General features: G+C 46.2%; 1 protein-coding gene across 2 annotated transcripts; it reads right to left on the bottom strand.

Moving 5' to 3' along the window:
* Positions 1-312: 312 nt before the first annotated feature.
* Positions 313-16,675, bottom strand: LOC140693950 (uncharacterized). 2 transcript variants are annotated; one of them, XM_072957479.1, is made up of 4 exons: positions 16,186-16,675; positions 10,884-11,453; positions 5,582-6,151; positions 313-849 (listed from the first exon to the last, which is right to left on the bottom strand). In XM_072957479.1, the coding sequence occupies exons 1-4, from the start codon at positions 16,434-16,436 to the stop codon at positions 591-593; spliced, it is 1,650 nt and encodes a 549-aa protein (XP_072813580.1). In that variant the 5' UTR covers positions 16,437-16,675; the 3' UTR covers positions 313-590. The 2 variants fall into 2 exon arrangements, 1 of the variants encoding a protein (XP_072813580.1); XR_012069667.1 differs by lacking the exons at positions 313-849; positions 16,186-16,675 and having other exon boundaries at positions 5,911-6,151; positions 10,808-11,009.
* Positions 16,676-17,536: the final 861 nt, after the last annotated feature.

Raw genomic sequence — 17,536 nt, 5'->3', positions numbered from 1 at the left:
GGTGTACGGATATTACAGGAACATAAGTCTCCTTTCGTGGGTCTCTGTGTACTGTGAACTGTTAGAAAGTTTAAAGACGTGTGAAAGCATCAACTGAAAAGGGACACACTTCCCTCCATTGGTACTGTGCATACAGATCTGAACAAAAGGAAAGAGGGAAGAAGAAAGGCCCATGGGACGCTAGTGGGTAGAATCACATTTACCTTAGGAACCTCTCGTCGGATGCAGCCCCTCCCCCAAGACTGAGAAGATGCAGCAGCCATTGGGGATGGCAGTTACCGGTTGGATTCCAGGTGGAATGTTGGTGTGCACCGCGAGGCTTGTTGTGGCTGTTGGATCCTAGGTAACCGGGCAGAGTTCTGTGGGTGGATCAGTGTGATGGAGGGGCTGCCGCCGTCTGTGGAGCTTGGCTTAGGTGTTTGGTCCGGGAAGCTGTGTCAGTTCGAGATACTGCTGCTGCCCAAAGACCTGAGTTCACAGGTCAGTTTCCAGAACCTGAAAGGGCAGACAGTGGAAGATCTGCCTGTCATCAGCTTACTGGTGAGGCTCCGAGGTACTTTCCGACTTGCCCAGTCCTGGTGAAGTCGACTTTATGGGAGACACGAAGAGAAGCTGGCCGAAAACCTGGCTGCACGGATTGAGGAGAGATGCGAACACATTGATGAGAGATGTTCTGCTACCATGGAGAATACTGGCGTGGAGACAGCTGTAGAGGATACCAGGCTCAAAAGACATTCATGAGACATATTGGACCTCGCTGATCCTGGCAGAAACATACGGAGTGCCAACGTGGACTTGAGGAAGTTCCTCAATTCTCTTCTCCAAGAACGGGTCCAAGGTCCCTGACGTCTGAAAGAGAAGAGATGGCAGAGATGATCAAAACGCTCCTGTTCTTGGAAGAGGTCGTGAGAATCCACACGTCCCAAGGGGCATTCCCAAGCCATTCAGACCAAAATTCACCAAGCCCAGGTAAGCCTTTTCCCAGGTTTGGGCCTAGCTAGCAAGCGCTTGCCCTTCCCTGCCCTCCACTCAGGCATCCATTTTGAAGGATCAGTACCTGAGCAGCAAGGAAGCCATTACAAGAAGAGCAAGCCCCTCCTAGAATCAGAGTTCCTCCAGCTTCACACTCTGTGAACAACAGTGAACTCCCTAAAGGTCAAATAGTCTCGGCTGAAATAGATAGGAATTGAATACTTAGCTCACACCTAGAAACGATGGCCTTCCGCTAGATTCAGCAAATGTTGTGTTTATGTCTTCCCTGGGGTGAAGGGAGTGTGGTAAGTGAGGGGAATCATTGACTGAACTTGAATCTGTATTAGGCCTCAGTTTTTCAAGACAGTATAGGTAAATAGTATAAGTCAGAAAGTGAACTGTACTGTAAAAGTCGCCAATGACATTAAAGTCACAGCTTTTGTGGATCGCCTTTCACTTGAGTCAAGCCCCCGGGGGCACTATATCATGGGGGTGCAGACTTGGTTGCGTTAAATGGCTTTACCCAACATGATCGGATGATTAAGCGTTCTCATCACTGATAGAAGAACACCTGGTTCTCAATAGACTAGCATAACTGCAGCAGGGTTCTCCTAGCTATAATGCCTCTAGGTGCTTTTAGATTCAAACCTAAATGTATATATTTGGTTTGTTTCCTCTTGTATTTTCCTAGAGAGGGGTGTTACCCCTTGAAATGCCAACATTGGCCAGTAGGTGTCATTGGGAGTAAAGGGCACCACATGTACAAGTGTATCCAAGGTTGGGGGTTACTTCCTGTTTCCAGTAGTTATTTCATGGTTCCTGTTGGTTTCGGAGGCTTCAACCGTAAAGAGCTGACATGACCCCTTTAACAGTTTGGACTGCTAGTTTGCATTCTATCTGTCTAGGTTTTCCGTAGAGCTGACAAAATGTTACCAAAATTGACAAGTCTGGCTTCTAGGTCGATTTAGTGTGTTTCAAAAAATAACTTCATTTTCGTATAACTCCCAAAACATGTAAATGAATTCTGTTAAAATTCTTAAAGAGTGCAAATGAGATATCAACATAATGTCAAAACAATTGACTTCGGACAATCCCTCCCACCACGGCTGTATAGAAACCAAGAGCTAAGCAAATATCACATTTCTGTGAAATGTACCTGGATAGTGTTGATTCATCAATGCCCAGTTGGCAGAGAAGAAGTGCAACCTGCACTCACTCGCTCCCATGTACAGAGCAATGGAAACATCCACTCACCCAGCCCTTGCACAGGACACTTGCCGAAGAGAGGTCTGTTACTACCAAAGACAGGATGAGGCCTCAGAACACCTGGAAGCAGGAGAAGGCAATGCAGGGAATGGAAACCAGTGCAGGGTCTGACCCCTGGTGATGGAGCAACAAGGGTGAAACTCTGTTAACTTGGACGCACACTCTCAAGCGGACAGGAGACATGGGATTGAAGGTGATGTGCTGAGATTTACAAGAGTGCACAGCAGATGCTTGGCTGACAGAACTCAAAGAAACCAGCGCAAAATATCCCCACAGTTGATTCTGAGACCAAGATCCGATCTGCCAAATTTGAGGTAGCAGAGGCAACGGTCAGTGAGGGATAGGGCTACGGATGATGGCACACGCTGAGTCTCAGGGATCTGGAGTGCGTTGTGGGATGTGGTGGGTCGAATCAAGAGAGCAAGCCGAACTGTGTACCAATGATAAAGCTACCACACTGGTCACGCGGTTGAGATTACCGATATGTCCCATGGCCACACCCAGTGCATCTGCAGGACCAGGGACCAATTGGGCATTTTGCCAATAGAGCACGTGTGGGGCTGAATCAGAGCTATCGTGCATCTGGTCTGAGGGATCCAGGGGGCCTTGGGTTTGAAATCAGAATGGAAAGCCTTAGGATCTGCTACATTCATAACCTGGGCTGGGATTATGGTTTGGTTTGAGGCACAGGATGCGCAACAGCTCTGCGGTTGCCTTCGTGCACCCGTGCCACTAGGATGAGAGGACAAGGAAGAGTGGTCCAAGTCCACAGCGTGAGAAGAGGAAGCATTACCTTCACCATTATCTCCCAAAAGCGGATGCTACATTTTGGATGGCACCGGCACGGTACGGCACAGAGGACGCCAATGCAGGTCTGTGGGATCATTCCAGCAGGCCCTGATGTGTGACATCCATAGAAATGCTTCCACTGTTGTGTCAGTAGACAGAGAAGCTCTGGGAAGAACTGCTTTCATTGGGACATTCCCGTGGCACTACAAAGCACAAGCGCACTCTCAGTTTGCTGTTTTGGAAACACTCCAAAATGACATAGAGCAGAATGCAGAGCTGAGAACCTTTAGAAGCTTCATTTCCACAAGAGGAAGTGTCCTGCGCACTTTCAGAATTGTGAGATAAGCGTAATCAAAATGAAGTTATGCTACTCGAAATAGTATGGGTTGTTTATCACAACAAATGCAACACCAGCAATTGGAGATAGACAGGACAACACACACAGGAACAGGATATGGCATCAATGTCTAGGAGAAATTGTCCTCACAGAAATCCCATGGAATTGCGTAGAGCCAAGGGTCTAAAATTTTCACTTAACAAAGCCCTAGAAGTCTACATTAGATATCTGATATTACCTGACCAGTAGAGATGAAGAAGTACAGTAAAAGAAACAGGAAGTACCATTTTCAGTTCCAAAGATATTGAAGGCCCAAAAGATAAGCTTTCAAATAACTAGACTGCAAAACGCTATCCAGACCAAGTGTTGAAAATGGTGGTCAGGAATACACTGAAGAACAAGAGTGTCTCAGAATCACCAAAGGCAGAACACCAGAAAAGGGGAAGAGAAAGTCTAAAGACGAGCCAAAAAATATCAGAAAACTCAATGGATGTGATAATATCAGGGCTACAATTCAGTCCTTAGCAGACTAGATAATGCAGAGGGACGCGTGAATGACTGTGAAGACAGGGGAACAGAAATCCCTCGGTCAGAAGCAGACATAGGAAAGCAAGTGCAAACCAATGAAAACATTGCTGTTGAATCCTGGGTTAAGACAGGGCATGAAAGACTAGAATTCATAAGAGTCTCAGATGGAAAAGCAAGAGATAAAGAAACAAAAATTATCTGAAAATTTATCTGTAGAAAAATCAGACTGAAACTTGCTGAAAGCCAAGAAAGAATCATCTATGCGAATTCAGGAAGTACACAGCGTCCAAAGGAGGTGGAATCCCAATAGACCTACCAGCAGCTGTATGATTCAAATCAACAAAGTTCACGAATATCCCAGTGATTTAAATGCACCTGGAGGAAACAACATAGTCACAAGGGAACCTCCAGCGGGGTTTCAGCTGATATCTCGGCAGCAATATTGCAGGACAGGGAGGAGTGCCAGGACACAGACCATATCCTGAATGGCCAAATGCTGCCATCTAGGGTAGCCTATGCCACATGACCACCATTTCTACTAACGGCAGGGCTAGACAATTCCACAGACCAGCAAACCTTAAAAGAATTCAGCAGTTCAAAACTTCTTCTAAAAGAAAGGTTGACAATACTCCCCTGAATAGAAAAGCAGCAAGAGGAAATGGAAAGAAGAAAACCATTATTGGAAATGCAAGAAGAGCATGAGTGGCAAAGAGGAAACAAGAAGAAGGCAAGGAGGACATCAAAACCCTAAAGATGGGAGAGGGAAGCAGGAAATCCTAGGTGATTGGAAGCACTCTCTTAAGTGAATCAGCTTATTTGACTCTCTGTTTGAAGCGAAAGGAGAGATGCATGGCCTGACGTGTTTGCAAAACAAGCGAGATGCAGACCAACAAATAATCAAACCAACAAACAAGCACCAAACGGGTACGGTTGGCTGACATATACCAAGGGAACCATGATTATTCAAACGAAAATACTCAAGGTGATGTCAAGGATCCTTCAGCAAGCATCGACCCAGTATCGCGGCTTGCATGTAATCAGCACACTTGTATTCGGAAATCAGAGGCGTGCATTCATATTCGTAAATATTGATTCATAAGAGCATATCGTGACCTAACCCAAATGCTGATTTGGAATCAAATGGATTCCTAGTCCGTGATGTAGACTTGTATGTCTTCCAACAGGATGAAGGAATGCCATATTCTACGCTACGTAGAGAAGAAATGTAAGAAGCCTATAACAAAGGCAAGTAGCTCTGCCAAAGTGTACTGAGAGCAAAAGAGCCAGACAGTAAAGTGCACATTGGGGTTGGTTTCATTTCTTGGAATTTCAGCCCCCATGAAACAAATGGATCCATGTCCTGAGAGTGCGGGTGTTTCAGCAGAAATCAGGCGACGCATATGTATTCCGGGTGTACGGATATTACAGGAACATAAGTCTCCTTTCGTGGGTCTCTGTGTACTGTGAACTGTTAGAAAGTTTAAAGACGTGTGAAAGCATCAACTGAAAAGGGACACACTTCCCTCCATTGGTACTGTGCATACAGATCTGAACAAAAGGAAAGAGGGAAGAAGAAAGGCCCATGGGACGCTAGTGGGTAGAATCACATTTACCTTAGGAACCTCTCGTCGGATGCAGCCCCTCCCCCAAGACTGAGAAGATGCAGCAGCCATTGGGGATGGCAGTTACCGGTTGGATTCCAGGTGGAATGTTGGTGTGCACCGCGAGGCTTGTTGTGGCTGTTGGATCCTAGGTAACCGGGCAGAGTTCTGTGGGTGGATCAGTGTGATGGAGGGGCTGCCGCCGTCTGTGGAGCTTGGCTTAGGTGTTTGGTCCGGGAAGCTGTGTAAGTTCGAGATACTGCTGCTGCCCAAAGACCTGAGTTCACAGGTCAGTTTCCAGAACCTGAAAGGGCAGACAGTGGAAGATCTGCCTGTCATCAGCTTACTGGTCAGGCTCCGAGGTACTTTCCGACTTGCCCAGTCCTGGTGAAGTCGACTTTTTGGGAGACACGAAGAGAAGCTGGCCGAAAAGCTGGCTGCACGGATTGAGGAGAGATACCAACACATTGATGAGAGTTGTTCTGCTACCATGGAGAATACTGGCGTGGAGACAGCTGTAGAGGATACCAGGCTCAAAAGACATTCATGAGACATATTGGACCTCGCTGATCCTGGCAGAAACATACGGAGTGCCAACGTGGACTTGAGGAAGTTCCTCAATTCTCTTCTCCAAGAACGGGTCCAAGGTCCCTGACGTCTGAAAGAGAAGAGATGGCAGAGATGATCAAAACGCTCCTGTTCTTGGAAGAGGTCGTGAGAATCCACACGTCCCAAGGGGCATTCCCAAGCCATTCAGACCAAAATTCACCAAGCCCAGGTAAGCCTTTTCCCAGGTTTGGGCCTAGCTAGCAAGCGCTTGCCCTTCCCTGCCCTCCACTCAGGCATCCATTTTGAAGGATCAGTACCTGAGCTGCAAGGAAGCCATTACAAGAAGAGCAAGCCCCTCCTAGAATCAGAGTTCCTCCAGCTTCACACTCTGTGAACAACAGTGAACTCCCTAAAGGTCAAATAGTCTCGGCTGAAATAGATAGGAATTGAATACTTAGCTCACACCTAGAAACGATGGCCTTCCGCTAGATTCAGCAAATGTTGTGTTTATGTCTTCCCTGGGGTGAAGGGAGTGTGGTAAGTGAGGGGAATCATTGACTGAACTTGAATCTGTATTAGGCCTCAGTTTTTCAAGACAGTATAGGTAAATAGTATAAGTCAGAAAGTGAACTGTACTGTAAAAGTCGCCAATGACATTAAAGTCACAGCTTTTGTGGATCGCCTTTCACTTGAGTCAAACCCCCGGGGGCACTATATCATGGGGGTGCAGACTTGGTTGCGTTAAATGGCTTTACCCAACATGATCGGATGATTAAGCGTTCTCATCACTGATAGAAGAACACCTGGTTCTCAATAGACTAGCATAACTGCAGCAGGGTTCTCCTAGCTATAATGCCTCTAGGTGCTTTTAGATTCAAACCTAAATGTATATATTTGGTTTGTTTCCTCTTGTATTTTCCTAGAGAGGGGTGTTACCCCTTGAAATGCCAACATTGGCCAGTAGGTGTCATTGGGAGTAAAGGGCACCACATGTACAAGTGTATCCAAGGTTGGGGGTTACTTCCTGTTTCCAGTAGTTATTTCATGGTTCCTGTTGGTTTCGGAGGCTTCAACCGTAAAGAGCTGACATGACCCCTTTAACAGTTTGGACTGCTAGTTTGCATTCTATCTGTCTAGGTTTTCCGTAGAGCTGACAAAATGTTACCAAAATTGACAAGTCTGGCTTCTAGGTCGATTTAGTGTGTTTCAAAAAATAACTTCATTTTCGTATAACTCCCAAAACATGTAAATGAATTCTGTTAAAATTCTTAAAGAGTGCAAATGAGATATCAACATAATGTCAAAACAATTGACTTCGGACAATCCCTCCCACCACGGCTGTATAGAAACCAAGAGCTAAGCAAATATCACATTTCTGTGAAATGTACCTGGATAGTGTTGATTCATCAATGCCCAGTTGGCAGAGAAGAAGTGCAACCTGCACTCACTCGCTCCCATGTACAGAGCAATGGAAACATCCACTCACCCAGCCCTTGCACAGGACACTTGCCGAAGAGAGGTCTGTTACTACCAAAGACAGGATGAGGCCTCAGAACACCTGGAAGCAGGAGAAGGCAATGCAGGGAATGGAAACCAGTGCAGGGTCTGACCCCTGGTGATGGAGCAACAAGGGTGAAACTCTGTTAACTTGGACGCACACTCTCAAGCGGACAGGAGACATGGGATTGAAGGTGATGTGCTGAGATTTACAAGAGTGCACAGCAGATGCTTGGCTGACAGAACTCAAAGAAACCAGCGCAAAATATCCCCACAGTTGATTCTGAGACCAAGATCCGATCTGCCAAATTTGAGGTAGCAGAGGCAACGGTCAGTGAGGGATAGGGCTACGGATGATGGCACACGCTGAGTCTCAGGGATCTGGAGTGCGTTGTGGGATGTGGTGGGTCGAATCAAGAGAGCAAGCCGAACTGTGTACCAATGATAAAGCTACCACACTGGTCACGCGGTTGAGATTACCGATATGTCCCATGGCCACACCCAGTGCATCTGCAGGACCAGGGACCAATTGGGCATTTTGCCAATAGAGCACGTGTGGGGCTGAATCAGAGCTATCGTGCATCTGGTCTGAGGGATCCAGGGGGCCTTGGGTTTGAAATCAGAATGGAAAGCCTTAGGATCTGCTACATTCATAACCTGGGCTGGGATTATGGTTTGGTTTGAGGCACAGGATGCGCAACAGCTCTGCGGTTGCCTTCGTGCACCCGTGCCACTAGGATGAGAGGACAAGGAAGAGTGGTCCAAGTCCACAGCGTGAGAAGAGGAAGCATTACCTTCACCATTATCTCCCAAAAGCGGATGCTACATTTTGGATGGCACCGGCACGGTACGGCACAGAGGACGCCAATGCAGGTCTGCGGGATCATTCCAGCAGGCCCTGATGTGTGACATCCATAGATATGCTTCCACTGTTGTGTCAGTAGACAGAGAAGCTCTGGGAAGAACTGCTTTCATTGGGACATTCCCGTGGCACTACAAAGCACAAGCGCACTCTCAGTTTGCTGTTTTGGAAACACTCCAAAATGACATAGAGCAGAATGCAGAGCTGAGAACCTTTAGAAGCTTCATTTCCACAAGAGGAAGTGTCCTGCGCACTTTCAGAATTGTGAGATAAGCGTAATCAAAATGAAGTTATGCTACTCGAAATAGTATGGGTTGTTTATCACAACAAATGCAACACCAGCAATTGGAGATAGACAGGACAACACACACAGGAACAGGATATGGCATCAATGTCTAGGAGAAATTGTCCTCACAGAAATCCCATGGAATTGCGTAGAGCCAAGGGTCTAAAATTTTCACTTAACAAAGCCCTAGAAGTCTACATTAGATATCTGATATTACCTGACCAGTAGAGATGAAGAAGTACAGTAAAAGAAACAGGAAGTACCATTTTCAGTTCCAAAGATATTGAAGGCCCAAAAGACAAGCTTTCAAACAACTAGACTGCAAAACGCTATCCAGACCAAGTGTTGAAAATGGTGGTCAGGAAAACACTGAAGAACAACAGTGTCTCAGAATCACCAAAGGCAGAACACCAGAAAAGGGGAAGAGAAAGTCTAAAGACGAGCCAAAAAATATCAGAAAACTCAATGGATGTGATAATATCAGGGCTACAATTCAGTCCTTAGCAGACTAGATAATGCAGAGGGACGCGTGAATGACTGTGAAGACAGGGGAACAGAAATCCCTCGGTCAGAAGCAGACATAGGAAAGCAAGTGCAAACCAATGAAAACATTGCTGTTGAATCCTGGGTTAAGACAGGGCATGAAAGACTAGAATTCATAAGAGTCTCAGATGGAAAAGCAAGAGATAAAGAAACAAAAATTATCTGAAAATTTATCTGTAGAAAAATCAGACTGAAACTTGCTGAAAGCCAAGAAAGAATCATCTATGCGAATTCAGGAAGTACACAGCGTCCAAAGGAGGTGGAATCCCAATAGACCTACCAGCAGCTGTATGATTCAAATCAACAAAGTTCACGAATATCCCAGTGATTTAAATGCACCTGGAGGAAACAACATAGTCACAAGGGAACCTCCAGCGGGGTTTCAGCTGATATCTCGGCAGCAATATTGCAGGACAGGGAGGAGTGCCAGGACACAGACCATATCCTGAATGGCCAAATGCTGCCATCTAGGGTAGCCTATGCCACATGACCACCATTTCTACTAACGGCAGGGCTAGACAATTCCACAGACCAGCAAACCTTAAAAGAATTCAGCAGTTCAAAACTTCTTCTAAAAGAAAGGTTGACAATACTCCCCTGAATAGAAAAGCAGCAAGAGGAAATGGAAAGAAGAAAACCATTATTGGAAATGCAAGAAGAGCATGAGTGGCAAAGAGGAAACAAGAAGAAGGCAAGGAGGACATCAAAACCCTAAAGATGGGAGAGGGAAGCAGGAAATCCTAGGTGATTGGAAGCACTCTCTTAAGTGAATCAGCTTATTTGACTCTCTGTTTGAAGCGAAAGGAGAGATGCATGGCCTGACGTGTTTGCAAAACAAGCGAGATGCAGACCAACAAATAATCAAACCAACAAACAAGCACCAAACGGGTACGGTTGGCTGACATATACCAAGGGAACCATGATTATTCAAACGAAAATACTCAAGGTGATGTCAAGGATCCTTCAGCACGCATCGACCCAGTTTCGCGGCTTGCATGTAATCAGCACACTTGTATTCGGAAATCAGAGGCGTGCATTCATATTCGTAAATATTGATTCATAAGAGCATATCGTGACCTAACCCAAATGCTGATTTGGAATCAAATGGATTCCTAGTCCGTGATGTAGACTTGTATGTCTTCCAACAGGATGAAGGAATGCCATATTCTACGCTACGTAGAGAAGAAATGTAAGAAGCCTATAACAAAGGCAAGTAGCTCTGCCAAAGTGTACTGAGAGCAAAAGAGCCAGACAGTAAAGTGCACATTGGGGTTGGTTTCATTTCTTGGAATTTCAGCCCCCATGAAACAAATGGATCCATGTCCTGAGAGTGCGGGTGTTTCAGCAGAAATCAGGCGACGCATATGTATTCCGGGTGTACGGATATTACAGGAACATAAGTCTCCTTTCGTGGGTCTCTGTGTACTGTGAACTGTTAGAAAGTTTAAAGACGTGTGAAAGCATCAACTGAAAAGGGACACACTTCCCTCCATTGGTACTGTGCATACAGATCTGAACAAAAGGAAAGAGGGAAGAAGAAAGGCCCATGGGACGCTAGTGGGTAGAATCACATTTACCTTAGGAACCTCTCGTCGGATGCAGCCCCTCCCCCAAGACTGAGAAGATGCAGCAGCCATTGGGGATGGCAGTTACCGGTTGGATTCCAGGTGGAATGTTGGTGTGCACCGCGAGGCTTGTTGTGGCTGTTGGATCCTAGGTAACCGGGCAGAGTTCTGTGGGTGGATCAGTGTGATGGAGGGGCTGCCGCCGTCTGTGGAGCTTGGCTTAGGTGTTTGGTCCGGGAAGCTGTGTAAGTTCGAGATACTGCTGCTGCCCAAAGACCTGAGTTCACAGGTCAGTTTCCAGAACCTGAAAGGGCAGACAGTGGAAGATCTGCCTGTCATCAGCTTACTGGTCAGGCTCCGAGGTACTTTCCGACTTGCCCAGTCCTGGTGAAGTCGACTTTTTGGGAGACACGAAGAGAAGCTGGCCGAAAAGCTGGCTGCACGGATTGAGGAGAGATACCAACACATTGATGAGAGTTGTTCTGCTACCATGGAGAATACTGGCGTGGAGACAGCTGTAGAGGATACCAGGCTCAAAAGACATTCATGAGACATATTGGACCTCGCTGATCCTGGCAGAAACATACGGAGTGCCAACGTGGACTTGAGGAAGTTCCTCAATTCTCTTCTCCAAGAACGGGTCCAAGGTCCCTGACGTCTGAAAGAGAAGAGATGGCAGAGATGATCAAAACGCTCCTGTTCTTGGAAGAGGTCGTGAGAATCCACACGTCCCAAGGGGCATTCCCAAGCCATTCAGACCAAAATTCACCAAGCCCAGGTAAGCCTTTTCCCAGGTTTGGGCCTAGCTAGCAAGCGCTTGCCCTTCCCTGCCCTCCACTCAGGCATCCATTTTGAAGGATCAGTACCTGAGCTGCAAGGAAGCCATTACAAGAAGAGCAAGCCCCTCCTAGAATCAGAGTTCCTCCAGCTTCACACTCTGTGAACAACAGTGAACTCCCTAAAGGTCAAATAGTCTCGGCTGAAATAGATAGGAATTGAATACTTAGCTCACACCTAGAAACGATGGCCTTCCGCTAGATTCAGCAAATGTTGTGTTTATGTCTTCCCTGGGGTGAAGGGAGTGTGGTAAGTGAGGGGAATCATTGACTGAACTTGAATCTGTATTAGGCCTCAGTTTTTCAAGACAGTATAGGTAAATAGTATAAGTCAGAAAGTGAACTGTACTGTAAAAGTCGCCAATGACATTAAAGTCACAGCTTTTGTGGATCGCCTTTCACTTGAGTCAAACCCCCGGGGGCACTATATCATGGGGGTGCAGACTTGGTTGCGTTAAATGGCTTTACCCAACATGATCGGATGATTAAGCGTTCTCATCACTGATAGAAGAACACCTGGTTCTCAATAGACTAGCATAACTGCAGCAGGGTTCTCCTAGCTATAATGCCTCTAGGTGCTTTTAGATTCAAACCTAAATGTATATATTTGGTTTGTTTCCTCTTGTATTTTCCTAGAGAGGGGTGTTACCCCTTGAAATGCCAACATTGGCCAGTAGGTGTCATTGGGAGTAAAGGGCACCACATGTACAAGTGTATCCAAGGTTGGGGGTTACTTCCTGTTTCCAGTAGTTATTTCATGGTTCCTGTTGGTTTCGGAGGCTTCAACCGTAAAGAGCTGACATGACCCCTTTAACAGTTTGGACTGCTAGTTTGCATTCTATCTGTCTAGGTTTTCCGTAGAGCTGACAAAATGTTACCAAAATTGACAAGTCTGGCTTCTAGGTCGATTTAGTGTGTTTCAAAAAATAACTTCATTTTCGTATAACTCCCAAAACATGTAAATGAATTCTGTTAAAATTCTTAAAGAGTGCAAATGAGATATCAACATAATGTCAAAACAATTGACTTCGGACAATCCCTCCCACCACGGCTGTATAGAAACCAAGAGCTAAGCAAATATCACATTTCTGTGAAATGTACCTGGATAGTGTTGATTCATCAATGCCCAGTTGGCAGAGAAGAAGTGCAACCTGCACTCACTCGCTCCCATGTACAGAGCAATGGAAACATCCACTCACCCAGCCCTTGCACAGGACACTTGCCGAAGAGAGGTCTGTTACTACCAAAGACAGGATGAGGCCTCAGAACACCTGGAAGCAGGAGAAGGCAATGCAGGGAATGGAAACCAGTGCAGGGTCTGACCCCTGGTGATGGAGCAACAAGGGTGAAACTCTGTTAACTTGGACGCACACTCTCAAGCGGACAGGAGACATGGGATTGAAGGTGATGTGCTGAGATTTACAAGAGTGCACAGCAGATGCTTGGCTGACAGAACTCAAAGAAACCAGCGCAAAATATCCCCACAGTTGATTCTGAGACCAAGATCCGATCTGCCAAATTTGAGGTAGCAGAGGCAACGGTCAGTGAGGGATAGGGCTACGGATGATGGCACACGCTGAGTCTCAGGGATCTGGAGTGCGTTGTGGGATGTGGTGGGTCGAATCAAGAGAGCAAGCCGAACTGTGTACCAATGATAAAGCTACCACACTGGTCACGCGGTTGAGATTACCGATATGTCCCATGGCCACACCCAGTGCATCTGCAGGACCAGGGACCAATTGGGCATTTTGCCAATAGAGCACGTGTGGGGCTGAATCAGAGCTATCGTGCATCTGGTCTGAGGGATCCAGGGGGCCTTGGGTTTGAAATCAGAATGGAAAGCCTTAGGATCTGCTACATTCATAACCTGGGCTGGGATTATGGTTTGGTTTGAGGCACAGGATGCGCAACAGCTCTGCGGTTGCCTTCGTGCACCCGTGCCACTAGGATGAGAGGACAAGGAAGAGTGGTCCAAGTCCACAGCGTGAGAAGAGGAAGCATTACCTTCACCATTATCTCCCAAAAGCGGATGCTACATTTTGGATGGCACCGGCACGGTACGGCACAGAGGACGCCAATGCAGGTCTGCGGGATCATTCCAGCAGGCCCTGATGTGTGACATCCATAGATATGCTTCCACTGTTGTGTCAGTAGACAGAGAAGCTCTGGGAAGAACTGCTTTCATTGGGACATTCCCGTGGCACTACAAAGCACAAGCGCACTCTCAGTTTGCTGTTTTGGAAACACTCCAAAATGACATAGAGCAGAATGCAGAGCTGAGAACCTTTAGAAGCTTCATTTCCACAAGAGGAAGTGTCCTGCGCACTTTCAGAATTGTGAGATAAGCGTAATCAAAATGAAGTTATGCTACTCGAAATAGTATGGGTTGTTTATCACAACAAATGCAACACCAGCAATTGGAGATAGACAGGACAACACACACAGGAACAGGATATGGCATCAATGTCTAGGAGAAATTGTCCTCACAGAAATCCCATGGAATTGCGTAGAGCCAAGGGTCTAAAATTTTCACTTAACAAAGCCCTAGAAGTCTACATTAGATATCTGATATTACCTGACCAGTAGAGATGAAGAAGTACAGTAAAAGAAACAGGAAGTACCATTTTCAGTTCCAAAGATATTGAAGGCCCAAAAGACAAGCTTTCAAACAACTAGACTGCAAAACGCTATCCAGACCAAGTGTTGAAAATGGTGGTCAGGAAAACACTGAAGAACAACAGTGTCTCAGAATCACCAAAGGCAGAACACCAGAAAAGGGGAAGAGAAAGTCTAAAGACGAGCCAAAAAATATCAGAAAACTCAATGGATGTGATAATATCAGGGCTACAATTCAGTCCTTAGCAGACTAGATAATGCAGAGGGACGCGTGAATGACTGTGAAGACAGGGGAACAGAAATCCCTCGGTCAGAAGCAGACATAGGAAAGCAAGTGCAAACCAATGAAAACATTGCTGTTGAATCCTGGGTTAAGACAGGGCATGAAAGACTAGAATTCATAAGAGTCTCAGATGGAAAAGCAAGAGATAAAGAAACAAAAATTATCTGAAAATTTATCTGTAGAAAAATCAGACTGAAACTTGCTGAAAGCCAAGAAAGAATCATCTATGCGAATTCAGGAAGTACACAGCGTCCAAAGGAGGTGGAATCCCAATAGACCTACCAGCAGCTGTATGATTCAAATCAACAAAGTTCACGAATATCCCAGTGATTTAAATGCACCTGGAGGAAACAACATAGTCACAAGGGAACCTCCAGCGGGGTTTCAGCTGATATCTCGGCAGCAATATTGCAGGACAGGGAGGAGTGCCAGGACACAGACCATATCCTGAATGGCCAAATGCTGCCATCTAGGGTAGCCTATGCCACATGACCACCATTTCTACTAACGGCAGGGCTAGACAATTCCACAGACCAGCAAACCTTAAAAGAATTCAGCAGTTCAAAACTTCTTCTAAAAGAAAGGTTGACAATACTCCCCTGAATAGAAAAGCAGCAAGAGGAAATGGAAAGAAGAAAACCATTATTGGAAATGCAAGAAGAGCATGAGTGGCAAAGAGGAAACAAGAAGAAGGCAAGGAGGACATCAAAACCCTAAAGATGGGAGAGGGAAGCAGGAAATCCTAGGTGATTGGAAGCACTCTCTTAAGTGAATCAGCTTATTTGACTCTCTGTTTGAAGCGAAAGGAGAGATGCATGGCCTGACGTGTTTGCAAAACAAGCGAGATGCAGACCAACAAATAATCAAACCAACAAACAAGCACCAAACGGGTACGGTTGGCTGACATATACCAAGGGAACCATGATTATTCAAAAGAAAATACTCAAGGTGATGTCAAGGATCCTTCAGCAAGCATCGACCCAGTATCGCGGCTTGCATGTAATCAGCACACTTGTATTCGGAAATCAGAGGCGTGCATTCATATTCGTAAATATTGATTCATAAGAGCATATCGTGACCTAACCCAAATGCTGATTTGGAATCAAATGGATTCCTAGTCCGTGATGTAGACTTGTATGTCTTCCAACAGGATGAAGGAATGCCATATTCTACGCTACGTAGAGAAGAAATGTAAGAAGCCTATAACAAAGGCAAGTAGCTCTGCCAAAGTGTACTGAGAGCAAAAGAGCCAGACAGTAAAGTGCACATTGGGGTTGGTTTCATTTCTTGGAATTTCAGCCCCCATGAAACAAATGGATCCATGTCCTGAGAGTGCGGGTGTTTCAGCAGAAATCAGGCGACGCATATGTATTCCGGGTGTACGGATATTACAGGAACATAAGTCTCCTTTCGTGGGTCTCTGTGTACTGTGAACTGTTAGAAAGTTTAAAGACGTGTGAAAGCATCAACTGAAAAGGGACACACTTCCCTCCATTGGTACTGTGCATACAGATCTGAACAAAAGGAAAGAGGGAAGAAGAAAGGCCCATGGGACGCTAGTGGGTAGAATCACATTTACCTTAGGAACCTCTCGTCGGATGCAGCCCCTCCCCCAAGACTGAGAAGATGCAGCAGCCATTGGGGATGGCAGTTACCGGTTGGATTCCAGGTGGAATGTTGGTGTGCACCGCGAGGCTTGTTGTGGCTGTTGGATCCTAGGTAACTGGGCAGAGTTCTGTGGGTGGATCAGTGTGATGGAGGGGCTGCCGCCGTCTGTGGAGCTTGGCTTAGGTGTTTGGTCCGGGAAGCTGTGTAAGTTCGAGATACTGCTGCTGCCCAAAGACCTGAGTTCACAGGTCAGTTTCCAGAACCTGAAAGGGCAGACAGTGGAAGATCTGCCTGTCATCAGCTTACTGGTCAGGCTCCGAGGTACTTTCCGACTTGCCCAGTCCTGGTGAAGTCGACTTTATGGGAGACACGAAGAGAAGCTGGCCGAAAAGCTGGCTGCACGGATTGAGGAGAGATACCAACACATTGATGAGAGTTGTTCTGCTACCATGGAGAATACTGGCGTGGAGACAGCTGTAGAGGATACCAGGCTCAAAAGACATTCATGAGACATATTGGACCTCGCTGATCCTGGCAGAAACATACGGAGTGCCAACGTGGACTTGAGGAAGTTCCTCAATTCTCTTCTCCAAGAACGGGTCCAAGGTCCCTGACGTCTGAAAGAGAAGAGATGGCAGAGATGATCAAAACGCTCCTGTTCTTGGAAGAGGTCGTGAGAATCCACACGTCCCAAGGGGCATTCCCAAGCCATTCAGACCAAAATTCACCAAGCCCAGGTAAGCCTTTTCCCAGGTTTGGGCCTAGCTAGCAAGCGCTTGCCCTTCCCTGCCCTCCACTCAGGCATCCATTTTGAAGGATCAGTACCTGAGCTGCAAGGAAGCCATTACAAGAAGAGCAAGCCCCTCCTAGAATCAGAGTTCCTCCAGCTTCACACTCTGTGAACAACAGTGAACTCCCTAAAGGTCAAATAGTCTCGGCTGAAATAGATAGGAATTGAATACTTAGCTCACACCTAGAAACGATGGCCTTCCGCTAGATTCAGCAAATGTTGTGTTTATGTCTTCCCTGGGGTGAAGGGAGTGTGGTAAGTGAGGGGAATCATTGACTGAACTTGAATCTGTATTAGGCCTCAGTTTTTCAAGACAGTATAGGTAAATAGTATAAGTCAGAAAGTGAACTGTACTGTAAAAGTCGCCAATGACATTAAAGTCACAGCTTTTGTGGATCGCCTTTCACTTGAGTCAAGCCCCCGGGGGCACTATATCATGGGGGTGCAGACTTGGTTGCGTTAAATGGCTTTACCCAACATGATCGGATGATTAAGCGTTCTCATCACTGATAGAAGAACACCTGGTTCTCAATAGACTAGCATAACTGCAGCAGGGTTCTCCTAGCTATAATGCCTCTAGGTGCTTTTAGATTCAAACCTAAATGTAT

This window comes from Vicugna pacos, unplaced genomic scaffold (genome assembly GCF_048564905.1).
Source record: "Vicugna pacos unplaced genomic scaffold, VicPac4 scaffold_20, whole genome shotgun sequence".
Taxonomy (NCBI): domain Eukaryota; kingdom Metazoa; phylum Chordata; class Mammalia; order Artiodactyla; family Camelidae; genus Vicugna; species Vicugna pacos.
This window is presented reverse-complemented; position numbering and strand designations above follow the sequence as displayed.